The 13,649-nt window shown below is 48.7% G+C and overlaps 1 protein-coding gene across 2 annotated transcripts in view; it reads left to right on the top strand.

The window, feature by feature from the left end:
• The window catches only part of CEP104 (centrosomal protein 104), a 726,468-nt gene that overhangs the window by 409,229 nt on the left and 303,590 nt on the right, over nt 1-13,649 (top strand). For both annotated transcript variants that reach the window (XM_085608861.1, XM_085608862.1), the window contains exon 14: nt 6,170-6,376. In XM_085608861.1, coding sequence (XP_085464987.1) covers nt 6,170-6,376 — 207 coding nt within the window. The remainder of the gene's footprint in view (nt 1-6,169; nt 6,377-13,649) is intronic.

Genomic DNA, 13,649 nt, shown 5'->3' with positions numbered 1-13,649 from the left:
GGTCTGGTGTTGTGGTGTCGAAAGGCAGCGTTGATATCTGCCTGGGTAGCGACATTGACACCGTTCACTGTTTTAACCTCGTGTATTACCACCGCAGGCGGGGTATCGCGGATCAATCTGGCAAGCAAAGTCCCAGACTTATCTGCTTCAGTTTGGGTTCGTCGCGAATATGCCTGGTAGTCAATGACCCGTAATGACTCTAAGAGCTCTGCATGCTTAATCCTTGCCTCCTGCAGCGGGCACTTTTTGTCTTCGTTAGTTACTGCGTCTTGTTCCAGTCTGCCCATATTAGTTTCCACCTCTACTAGGGACTTACGGATTTCCTGTCTGGCACCTACAGTCATACTAATTGTTTTCCCACGGATCATAGCTTTAAAAGCATCCCATTCTATCAGTCTGTTTGTCGCCGTATTACTATTTTCTGCGAAATAATGCTCTATGGTGTCTCGGAGATTCCTGTGGAAAACCGAGTCTTCTAATAACTGCGGCCACAGACGCCACGTGGGAACCGGGGTGGGCTCTCTCCCCCATGTAATAACTATTTCCAATGGGTTATGATCCGAAAAGGTTTTTAGCAGATATGTGGTCTGAGACACCTGCATCGCTATCCTATTGGAGCAATATATCCTGTCTATTCTTGTGTGTAGTTCATGTACTGGGGAATAGAAAGAGTATTCTCTGTGTGCTGGGTGTCTCATTCTCCAGACATCACATAATTCCCATCCACTCGCCCATCTGTCCAGCGCCTCGGCTTGTCTGTACACTCCTGCTCCATGCAGAGGCGGATGCGAACTATCCAAAGACACATCCGTCACCGCATTACAATCTCCTCCTGCATTCCATGGTTGTGAGTCCCACGCCGCCAATGCCCCGCTTACTGTGTCCCAGTACTTATCTTGGTCAAAATTCGGAGCGTACATGTTGCCCAATACCACTGGTTGGCCATCCAGCGTACCTTTCACAAATATGTACCTCACCAATTTGTCCGCTCTCTGTTCCAGAGCTATAAACGGTACTCCGTGCCTCACCCAAATCGTGGCCCCCCTCGCAAAACTGGAATAAGAAGTGGAGAAAATTTGACCTCTCCATTTCTTGCGGAGTTTCGCCAACTCGCTGTCCACCATATGAGAGTCTTGCAGATATACTATTTGCGCCTTGCGGCGCTGTAGTTGCGCGTGCACTCTGTGACGTTTCTGCACTGAGCCCAAACCCCTTACATTCCACGTTATTATGGTGTATCTACCCGGTGTATGCATCGTGAGTTGTTCTGTAATTGCTGGGAAGCTAATGTGGTTCCCAAGCAAATGAGCCTAGCTAAAGCAATCCGTACAATGAGACCGTCCCTCCCCCTAAAAACCCCAATACTCGGTCTGGTCAACAAACTATACCGGATCATATAACTTAACTGAACCAACAACAACGTAAAGGTTATAGAAAGCGCCTTCGCCATGTGGGGGACATTGCTGCTGCTCCGCATGTGATGTATCCCTCGTCACAGCAGCACAGAGAAGCTACTACGGAATCCTGGGCCTAATCAGCATATTACCTCTCAAATCAAAACATACTAGTACTGTGAGCATCATGTTACAATAAACACACTGCAGTTACAAAAGTAATACTTGTAAGGGTACAGTCAGCCATATAGGTCATTGATTAGTTGCGGGGTCGCAGAGGGATAGAGGGCCACACTTCCTTCAGAGTCCGACTCGTGTGTTGCTTTGTCTTCCGAGGAGGACTAGGCTTCCATTCTTGTGCAGCATTTTCCTTTACCTTATCCGCGAACTTCGCGTGGTCCGCCCGAAGTAAAGTAAGGCCAGTAGTGAGGGTCCCAATCTGTAGTTCTATCGTCTTCCTGGAGTCCCGTACCTCCTGCAGTATAAGATCCAACTTGTCCACAGGCGCGGGTACAGCAGTAGGTGGAACATACCCAGATGTGAGTGTGATAACCGTTTGTTACGCTGTGTCCGGGACGGAGTCAGGGCCTCCCTGGTCCTGTTGTTTCGCCTTGCTGTGCCCCATCTTATAGGTCAGGCCAGTGAAATACAGAGTGTGTATAGCCCACAAAAGGCACCCTGTGCCTCGCCAGCGATTCCCCAGTGCAATGACTTAGCAGTTACTTCAGCCCGCCTCTGTCCGTGGCGCAGCGCGTTCTCACCATATACAGTGCAGGACTGTCCGGCCTACTCCCTTGCGCACTACGGCACACCTACTGTCTCTCTAGGTCAGGCCTCCTGTGCAGCAGGGCAAGATAGTAGCGGAGCGGGAGCCCACTGGCTGTCAACCTCGGCAGCGCTTTGGCTGCAAATCCAGTAGGGTCTGTGTGGGGACGCTCGCAGCAGCACCTCTCCGCCCACCTTCGCAGTGTACAGTATTACGTGGCGCAAATGTGACTGGCGGTGTTAATCAGTAGTCCGCTTGCCGGGCGGTCTCTCCAGGGCTCACTGTGTCCCAGCTTCTCCCTCCTCAGCGGCGCTTGTGTAGGCTCTGCAGTCTCCACCACCTCCCGTCACCTACTCTGCCCGAAACAGGCCTCCGCCGCTTAATGACAGTGCCTCTTCGCCAGCCCTAACCAGGGGGGAGCAGGCCACCTTGCATCCCCGATTGTGCGTGTTCCCAGCTATGTCACCCTGGCTACGCCTGTTGCCACTCCTCACTGCTTTCACTCTGGCTGTCCCAGCGGCAATCAGCGCAAGTGTATCAGGCAGTAGCGGTCGGGGGTCTGCACGTCCGGCTGCCTCACTCGATCTCACAGCCTCCGCGTCTCTCTCTCCTTTTCAGTGATAGCCGTGGAGTGTCCATAGCCTACTACCTCCCCTCGATGTCAGCGCTGTCCAGGATGTGCCACCACTGCTCCATCACAGCGCCTCCCCCGCATCCACTTCCTTGGAAAGTAGGCCTCTGTGCATCCCCGGGCTCGCGTGATCCCGGTCTCGGCTCCGCGAGCTCTACCCCGGCTTGGCGTGTCACTCACAGCTCCCGCAGCGGCGCTCTCACCGAATGCATATCCCGACCTCAGGGTTGGTCCTCTGCCACCGTAGCACGATTCTGTTGTGGCCCCGATCTCGTGTCCACGGAGTTTCCGGGTGTCCTCATTCTGGGCCTACATCGGCTCCTCGCTCTCAGCTGTGCCGGCGGGTCTCTGGGGTGATATCTCCGCGATCGCTGTCAATCTTCTCCCAGCAAGCGGTACCGAGTCTTCGTGCCCCCTTTATGTGAGCTTCCCTGCACTCAAAGCCTCCGTCTTAAAGCGGGAGACGGATAATTTATAGGATTCTGCGGCCCAGGTCTGGAGCTCGTCTAGAAGATGACCGCCAAGCTTGGCTGCTAGCCACGCCCCCCTGACTGCTTCAACTTTGTCTTATTACATGACAAACATGAGTTTGGTGAAGTAAAAAGTTCAGGGAGCCCTATTTCCTCCAAAGTCAATTTAACCTATGAATTCCAGGTTGTATCAAGAGCTGAATGTAGTTTTAGGCAATCCTCATGCACCCATTGATTTAGCGATGCAGTTTTCCTTGTCCAGATTGAACGCTATAGCAACAGTAGGGTGATCTTAATTTTGTCCATGGTGTAGGGGAGTCCTAACTCATCATGGCACATGGCATTAGAGCAACTACTTGGGACTGCTAAAAGCTTTTTCATGAAAGCTTTCTCAACCCATTGTATCTCATGAGTGTCCACCATGCCCTAAATAGCTGCTCCATAACTGGCTATCGCCTCAGATTTTGTTGCATAAATGGTCAACCGCTCATTGACCAGTTTCATGCCTAGTTTTTTACTGAAATTTAGCAGAGCTCGGATTTTCTTTTCTAACATAGCCACTCTGTCGGACACCATTGGCTTTCAAGAATATTTTACATCAAAAAGGATGCCCAGATATGAGAAACTCATGGCGTCATCTACCCTACACATGTTGATACAAAAGGCGGGACGCTTTTTCGATCTTCTTCCACAGGTCAGAATGAAAGTTTTACTTTCATTGACCTGGAAGTGTAGCTCCTTCATAAAAATAGTGTAATCCTCTATTAGACCCTGCAGCGCTCGTCATATTCTGACTCCTCTAATCCTCCAGTTTGCTCCTTGTCATCCTTTTCTCCCTGTTGCTTTTGGATGCTTTTCAATTCGTGAAGATGTTGAGATGCTCTTTAGACTTTTTTTTTTTATTCTGACTCGTTAGATTACCCTTTTGCTTCAGTGCTTAAAATCTTAGCTCCGTTTCCTTCTGCAATCAGGTCAATTTTTTGTCTCCCCTTTCATTGAAAGTCAATGTTGTCCCAATGGGTATTGACCTGCAACAGCAGTGGGCAAAACTGTAGAAAATCATAGCCAGTTCGTTTTAGGATTACATGGAAGTATTTGAAATCTTCAATTTGTCCAGCCATCCAGTGTAGTCTTTCAACCTGGGACTGCCACTGAATGAAAGGCAGCCACGGCGGCATTAGCAAAAGGTGTTTCTGTCTTTGATAACTGTCAGACTGCAACAAAGGCATGCATGCACACATTGGATGCCCTTGTTGCAGTCTGCAGTCAGCTCCACAGGGGTTTATTTTGCCCTCAGTTCTGTAGGACTTTTTGGTTGGTGTCCACTTCTCAGACCATGTTGTTAAAAATAGCCCTCATAAGAACAAATTAGTTATGTTTGTATTGCTCTTTCTGACCACAAATTCCCGCCCTTTAGAGTAACCCCTAGATGCCATACTGGATCTGGAACCCCTGAGAAGGAGGAGCAACTTAATAGACGAGATCTTAGATGCGCATGTCTTACAATATAGATTGCACTTGTCAGGACAATGTGGATGATTATCTCTTCATGGGCTTTGCCAGTGCTTAGAATGTCAATGTGGTGAACAATTGCACCATTTTGCGCTTCATCATCCTGTGTCCCAAGTGCTGCTGTTCCCTGGCCAAAAGAAATCCTCCAACAGGCATTCGTAGCCACTCCCCTAGAGCCATGATTGCCTCAAAGGATCTCTCTGGAGGTGTCCCAGTTGCCATTATCTGCTAGGCAGTTACGTAGTCATCTTTGCATACTTTTGGCAAGCACTGCTGTCTCATATCTTAGACATACAAGTACTTTGCATGTGCTGTGTTGCATGCTTTTGTTGGACAACTAGACCTACTTTTCCCTACCTGCCGGGAAGGTATTGCCTTGTAACTCATTCATAAGATGAGGAATCTCCGGGAAGATGTGTTCATCAGAAGAATACATCAATAACTTTCTGTAAAAATATTTTTAGTTCCTTCGTGCTGATTCTTTACCATCCACTCTCCTGTCCTGGGAGTTATTGAAGTGACAAGTATAAACCCATGGTATCCAAACATGGTATGTGCTAGATTTATCGCCATTGTTGCTCTATTGGTTCTTCGCCATATGCCTCGCTGGGACATTGTGTAGGTTTAGAAACTGACGCTCCATGGTGGTTGGCACCTAATATACTCCAGTGACAAAACTGCCCAGATGTAGAGTCGCGGCAAGAGCCGCCTGGCACTTCATGACAGTGCTGGGGAGTCATTGCTGGTTAAAAGTTCCCCAGATGAGAATGAACACTGATAATGCAAGAAATGTGCAGGAAAATTATGTATCTACCAGAATCCTAGTTACCGAAGGTAAGGAGCTTTTTCTTTTGTTTTCTTCCTGACTTTCTCTGCAGTGAAACTGATGTGAAAGGAGATCACGATACCTGAATCGGAGTATAGACTTCCACAGAAGTTGAACTCCGTATGCAGGCTGATGTAGAAAATGTTAGTATTCCGGTGGCAAATATTAATCACAAATTTTATTTGACCCATTTTAACATAGGAAACCATATTTTCATCATTTTTCAAAACTCTCCATGATGCAGTAACACTAGTACATTGGAAGTGTGTTCTCAGATGTTAATTGCAGACAGGGGTGCATTGCCAAAATATAGTGCAGTGAACATGTCCCTGTACTCCTTGGGTTATGTCTTTGCTTTGTGGAGGTTTTGGTGCACTTACTTAGAACAGTCGTGGGAAAATCGCTTAGCAAAAGGAACTCGAATCAAAGACCTAAAGTTTACACAGTAGCTTGAATGTTGTGCAGCTGTTTGTGGGTATGGCTGACTTTTTTAATAAAAGGTCGATTATTATAAATGTTGCTCATGTTAATCATTTTATTCTGTTGAGAATAGTTTGTCTGTTTTGACAGTTTGCTGCAGGTGCCTTGGAGCATATAGCTGCTGAGATCAGGGATGTGGCTCTGCGGATTGTCCTTCACATGTACAGGAAGCACCGGGGCACAATCTTGGAGTATCTTCCTCCTGATGACGCCACTACACGAAAGAATATTCTGTACAAAACACTTTTTGATGGGTTTGCCAAAATAGATGGAAAGCCAACAGAGGCTGAACTTAAGGTGAGTTTGACCATACTGAACTCAAGTGAACCCCTTCTCATGCTCATACCTATTGGTGTTAAAACATGATGCATGTTACCAAGGCCCTATAGATTCTTTTAAAAAGTAGATGGCAAAAGGGGGAGGGAACTGAATAAAATTTTGGTTTTGCAAAGCTACGCCATTCAGATTTATAGGACGAAATATCCTCCCCATTCCATAGTTTGTTTATTAACTTAAGTAACAGTCCATTTAATTGACCAACCTCATGACTTTAAAGCTTCCACTTAAGTCCAGTTCATTTCACTAGGCACTATATATTTGTACCGGCTCTGTTAAGAATCATAACCACAGCCATCCTGCAGACATTATTGGAAGACGCCCAATGGCCTTAATATCCTCTTTCAAGAATTTGTCTCTTTATGGGCTTGCTTGGATTAGCCTCTAACCATACTAAAACCTTCATAATGGCTTGTAACCCAAAGCATACTAAGCTGTGTGGAGTTTTGCTCCAAGGACACCCCGTTGCCCTTGCGCATGATTTCCCCTATTTGGGTTTTGTCTTTGATGTCAAGGGCAACTGGGGCCCTTGCACTGCCAAAGTTGGCCAGAAATTTACTAGCTCCATTGGATATATTTTTAATCTTGCTAGACGCATTGGCAAAAAATCTGTGGCCCCTATGCTGGAGAATTATAGAAGACAATGTCTCCCCACCTTATTGTATGGAAAAGGTATTTGGGGCTTAATCAATCCAAGACAGTTTCAAGGAAAGCAAAATAGAGGGCTGAGGAGATTACTGGTTGTTCCACCGGCGTGCTCAAACTTTGTCCTGCACCAGGAGCTCGGGGTTGAATATGTAATGAATATGCCTCCTTTTCACGCATGCCATCACCCCGCATGCAATTACAACGTGGTTGTTACAACGACCGCGTTGTAACAACGCATACCATTACCCCGCAAGTCAGAACAACGACTTGCGGGGGGGGGGCGCTGGATGTCGGGATAGTATAATTTAGTATTCCAACTCCAGTCTGTGCGGACAGTAGGGAAGGTGTTGGATTTTAAATCCAACACCTTCTCCCCCCTCCGCAAGTCGTTTTGACTTGCGGTGTAATGGTATGCGTTGTTATTGCATGCGGGGTGATGACTTTGTTGTCAGGGCTGTTCAGATGTGTAATAGATGTGATTAAACTGGCCCTCTTACTCCTGTGGTGTTAGATATGGACTAGTTCGAGGCATGTGGGCTGCTGAATTCATATCTGTGCATAGATCGCCGCCTAGTGTTGGGTCCGGATGATTGCACATTGTTGTCCTGGAAGAGTCTTCGAAGTATCACGAGATAGGTGGCTCCTCCTCTGGACTACAGTGCGCATGGGCATCCTCTCCATCCTTAGATTGTTTTTTTCCGCCATTGGGTTCGGATGTGCTTATCTTAGCTCAAGTTCGGAAACTTTACTTTAAGGCCAAAAGGCCTTTAGATCTCGTCGGTATTGTTCACGTTCGGAATCGACCAGTTTACCTTCTTCACGCTTTTCGGATCCGCTTCGGTCCGAACATCGATCACCGCTCGACGATGGGATCGAGGACTCCTTTCAAGAGATGTCCTTTATGCCATGCGAAATACCCACACGTCGATGTCCATCCGGTGTGCAACAAATTTCTCTCACCGGATCATGATGAGTCGAAATGTATGGCCTGCGCCCGGTTCCGCTCGAAGAAGACGCTGCGGAATCGACGGGCAGCGAGATTGGAGGCACAGCAATCGGCGCCTGCCCCGGTCAACATCTTCAGCACCGAGGATGAGGAAGCCGAGAGCGTAGAAGACATAGACTCCAGCCACGCTTCCTAACATGAATCCCGATCAGAAGACGATGATGAGGTGATCTTCGAGGACGAAGACGTCGTCGACGAGGTAGGAGACTACAATGAGGCCCTTGGGGCCGAGGAAGATAGCTCCAGCGAAGAGCTAGGCCAACCCGTCGATACGGAGGCCGAGAGACAAAGTCGTCATAAGGTTCAGGTCGAGGGATCGCCTGCGGGCCTTACCCAAGATCAGTCACACAGTTCTTCGGCCCCGCCTCAAGGCCCGGCCTCGAACATTTCACAGGAGCCATTAATATCGAAGACGACTGGATTTCCTTCAGTGAAACCGAAACCGTCCGTCGCACCGGTTACATCGAAACCGAAAGTGAAACTAGTTGTGATTGGATCGAAGGCCTCGAAGCCCTCCACTCCTTCGACGCCGGCACAGGTCATCGGCACCGAACACGCCAAAAGAGATTTCGGTGCCGAGCTCACCGCGACGGGTTCCGGCGCCGAGCCAAAGAAGAAGGCCCTCGGTCCCCACAAGGCGCCTCGGCCTATGGCACCGAAGATTACGGCCCAACCCACCAAGGGCAAGGTGGTCGATCCGTCTGCGTCGACATCAAAGGGTGCGGCGCCGGCCAAATCATCGGCTCCAAGGAGCGTCGATACCCACATTTCGGATCGACGACCCAAAGACTGGGAATAAATCGGATACCGCTTCAACGCCTGCCTCCAAGGTGCCTATCGGTTCCAAAGCGCCATCTGCGTTCACCTTGCAACAGGTCTCAGCGTCGTTGCAACGTATCAGGGACCGTGCAACCCTCCAACCTACGTTGGGTCCCGAAATGCAAAAGGCCACGAAAGCACACTCGGCGCCGGCGCACATCACATTTGGATTGCCGCCGCCCACGGCGCCGAAAATGTTCGAAATTCGGACACGTGTCCACCGAACACAGACGCTATCCACTGGACAAATCGATATCGAGCCTTCACAGGCACACTTTATCGACGCCGACACTGGTAGGCTGATGCTCCGCAAGCGGAAAATCACACCAGAGAAGGGTTTGAACTCATACAAGATTCCTTTGAAACAAAAACTGCCGGCAGGCTCCACACCAGTGCTTCATGAAACCTTTCAACCCTTCCTTCAGGACCCACCGTCTTTTTCTCCTATGCATTCAGAGGCAGACGCCGGAGAGGACTATATAGGGGATGATACCACCTACCCGGTGGATATCAATCCTGATGATCACATGCAAGACCCAGATCAGGCATGGGATGACCCCACCGACCAGGGTAACGCACCAGATACTCCTGACACGCAGCTTTATAATGTAAAGACATCTCCCACAGAGGACACTGCTGCCTTTAATGCCCTCAAAGAACGGGCTGCTGCCAATCATGGAGTGGAACTCCATTCTGACACTGTAGAGGAAGATTTCTTAGTGGACACGTTCGCCTCCTCTGAGAAAACCGTCAAAACTCTGCCAATGTTGAAGGGAGTTCTTAAACCTGCAAAAGACATTTTTAAAGAAACAACCAGGGCACGGGTGTTGAACCCCAGAATAGAAAAAAAATACAAGCCTGCACCCGGAGACCCTATGTACATTAAGGGTCAGTTGCCATTAGACTCCATGGTTGTTGCTAATGCTCGCAAACGGGCACATTCACAAACAACGGGTGATGCTCCTCCCCCCGACAAGGAGTCAAAAGTGCTGGAGACATCAGGCAAAAGGATAGCAGCGCAAGCAGCAAACATCTGGCGCATTGCCAACACCCAGGCACTCCTGGCCCGTTATGATAGGTCACACTATGACACACTAGAATCACTGCTACAACACTTACCAGATGAATACAAAGAGGCAGCAGAGCTCCTTATCAGAGAGGGACAACTTCTTACAAATGCGTCCATCAAATGCGCACTGGATGCAGCCGACACTGCAGCAAGGGCGATCAACACAAGCGTAATGTTGCGGAGGCACGCATGGTTAAGAATCTCAGGCTTCAAACCTGAAATTCAGAACAATATCCTAAATCAACCGGTCAACCCAGACTTTTTATTTGGCCCCGAGGTTGACACTACCCTCGAAAAAATAAAAAAAGACACTGAAACTGCAAAATCAATGGGGGCTCTGCAGTCGCAGCAGTTTCGGAGTGGCTCCTTTCGTCGCCCCGGAAATAGAGGAGCAGCTAGAGGTCAGGGGTCCCAGCAGCAGTACAATAAAGGGGGTACGCAAAGTACCTATGATAAAAACAATAGAGGTGGATATCGTGGATCCAGCACCAAAGGCAGAGGACGTGGGTACGGCAACACCAGGTCCTCCCCCAAAAACAAACAGTGACGCCTTCTCCCTGCCCCCCGACCACATAACACCTGTCGGGGGGGGACTCCAACAGTTCCTGTCAGTCTGGAAGTCCATCACCACAGACAGGTGGGTCAGGGAAATTATCCAGTACGGTTACTGTCTAGAATTAACGTCCACTCCACCCAACATACCGCCAAAGCACCGTCCTATGTCCGTAGAGCACTTGGCATTATTGCAGCAGGAAGTACTAAGTATGCTGCAAAAAGGTGCAATAGAAGTCGTGCCCGTAAACCAACAAGGGACAGGGGTGCACTCTCTGTACTTCTTAATCCCAAAAAAGGACGGATCTCTCAGACCTATACTAGACCTGAGACCCCTCAACCACTACATTCTGTCAGAGCATTTCCATATGCTCACCCTACAGCAGGTTCTACCGTTACTCAGTCAGGGAGACTTCCTAGCCACACTGGATTTGAAAGATACGTATTTCCACATACCCATACACCCATCGCACAGAAAATATCTCAGGTTCACTACTCAGAATCAACATTATCAGTTCAAAGTTCTCCCCTTCGGAGTAACAACGGCACCCAGGGTCTTTACCAAGTGCCTAGCAACAGTGGCTGCACATCTACGGAGACAGCATATTCACGTCTTCCCTTACCTGGACGACTGGCTTGTTCAAGCAAAGTCAGCCCAGCAATGTGCCAACCACATGTCCCTCACCATTCACCTTCTTCACAGTCTAGGATTCTCACTAAATTACCCAAAATCACATCTTCAACCCGCGCACGTACGCCAGTACCTGGGCGCAACCATAAACACTCTGACAGCCACAGCTCAGCCAAATTTAGTGAGGATAAACGGCATGCAACTGCTGATCACAAAGTTCAAACCTCAACACTCCCTTCCAGCGCGAGTGTTCATGCAGTTGATAGGCATGATGGCCTCCTGCATTTTCATAGTCCCGCACGCGAGACTACATATGCGCCCGCTTCAGGAGTGCTTGGCACGTCAATGGAATCAGGCTCAAGGACAATTAACAGACCTAGTGTTGGTGAGCGGTCGGGCATACAACTCTGCATTGGTGGAATCCACAAAACCTTTGCAAGGGCCGACCGTTCCAAGAGCCTGTTCCGCAAATAATACTGACAGCGGACGCGTCTCTCCAGGGATGGGGAGCTCATGTACTCAATTACACAGTGGAGGGACTATGGACGACACAGCAAAAGAAGATGCACATCAACCTTCTGGAACTGATGGCAATCTTCCTAGCCATGAAGGCATTCAAAGTACACTTATGCAACAAAGTCGTGTTGATCCGGACGGACAACATGACTGCCATGTACTACATACAGAAGCAGGGAGGAACACACTCTCCACAGTTGTCTCATCTGGCTCAGAGCATGTGGAAGTGGGCCATTCAAAGGAACATGTTCCTCATGGCAGAACACCTCCCAGGCAAAGACAACCAGATGGCGGATCTGCTCAGCAGACACAGCCACCAAATGCACGAGTGGGAGCTACATCCATCAGTACTCAAACCGTACTTCCAACAGTGGGGTCATCCAGAGATAGACCTATTCGCCACAAGGGAAAACGCAAAATGCCGAAACTTTGCCGCCAGGTTCCCGCACCCACAGTCGCAGGGCAATGCGATATGGATGAACTGGTCAGGCAGATTTGCGTACGCTTTTCCCCCAGCGCCATTGATACCGCTAGTGGCACGCAAACTGCGACAACACTCACTGACACTCATCCTAGTTGCTCCAACATGGGCACACCAACCATGGTACACCACCTTTCTAGAACTTTCCGTGGTGCCGCATCAAAGGCTGCGGATCACACCCGCACTTTTAACGCAGAACCATGGCGAAATTCAGCACCCAGATCCGCAACAGCTGAACCTGGCAATCTGGCTCCTGAAGTCTTAGAGTTTGGCTACCTAAACCTGCCACCTGAATGTATGGATATCATCAAGTAGGCCAGAAGACCCACAACCAGAGCTTGCTATGCGGCTAAATGGAAAAGGTTTGTCATTTACTGCAACAACAATGACATTAACCCGCTGGATGCATCCATTCAAAACATCATCTGTTACCTCTTACACTTATACCGATGCAATCTGGCATACAACTCCATACGTATACATTTAACCGCAATAGCAGCCTATCTCCAAAACAGGCAGCACCTCTCTTTATTCAGAGTGCCTGCCATTAAAGCCTTCTTAGAGGGACTCAAACGAGTGATTCCCCCAAGACACCCACCGGCACCACTGTGGAACCTCAATGTGGTCCTCACCAGATTAATGGGTCCACCTTTCGAACCTCTCCATTCATGTGAGATTCAATTCCTCACCTGGAAAGTAGCTTTCTTAGTGGCAATCACTTCGTTGAGAAGAGTTAGTGAACTCCAGGCACTAACCATTCAAGAGCCATTCATACAGGTTCACGCAAACAGAGTCGTACTACGTACCAACCCCAAATTCATGCCTAAAGTGATATCGCAGTTCCACATGAATCAGACTATTGAACTGCCTGTTTTCTTTCCAAATCCACAAACTGTCGCAGAGAGAATGCTCCATACACTAGATATAAAGAGGGCCCTCATGTACTATATAGACAGAACAAAGGATTTTAGGAAAACAAAACAACTTTTCGTTGCCTTTTCTCCACAACACAAGGGCAACGCCATTTCCAAAGCAGGGATAGCCAGATGGATCGTTAAATGTATTCAAATTTGCTATCAAAAAGCTAAACGCACATTAACGATTCCCCCACGAGCCCACTCAACACGAAAGTTAGGGGCGTCCATGGCTTTCCTAGGAAACATTCCTTTACAGGAAATATGTAGAGCAGCCACATGGTCCACTATACATACATTTACCAAACACTACTGTGTAGATGCACACTCAAAACAGCAGGCAGCTGTAGAACAGGCTGTTCTCAAAACTCTTTTTCAGACTGCTGCATCTGGCACGGGCAGCCGCCGCTAATGGAGGGACTGCTATATAATCTATGCACAGATATGAATTCAGCAGCCCACATGCCTCGAACTGAATATGCTACTTACCAGTATGCATCTGTTCTTGGCATGTAGGGCTGCTGACATTCATATCGCCCACCGTCCTCCCCGGCGCCTGTAGCGGCTGCAGCACTCAGAATTACTGTATAGCATGGTC

The sequence above is a fragment of the Triturus cristatus genome, chromosome 1_2, assembly GCF_964204655.1.
Source record: "Triturus cristatus chromosome 1_2, aTriCri1.1, whole genome shotgun sequence".
NCBI classification, from domain to species: Eukaryota; Metazoa; Chordata; class Amphibia; order Caudata; family Salamandridae; genus Triturus; species Triturus cristatus.
Note: the sequence above shows the minus strand (reverse complement) of the source record. Positions and strands in the feature narration are given on the sequence as shown.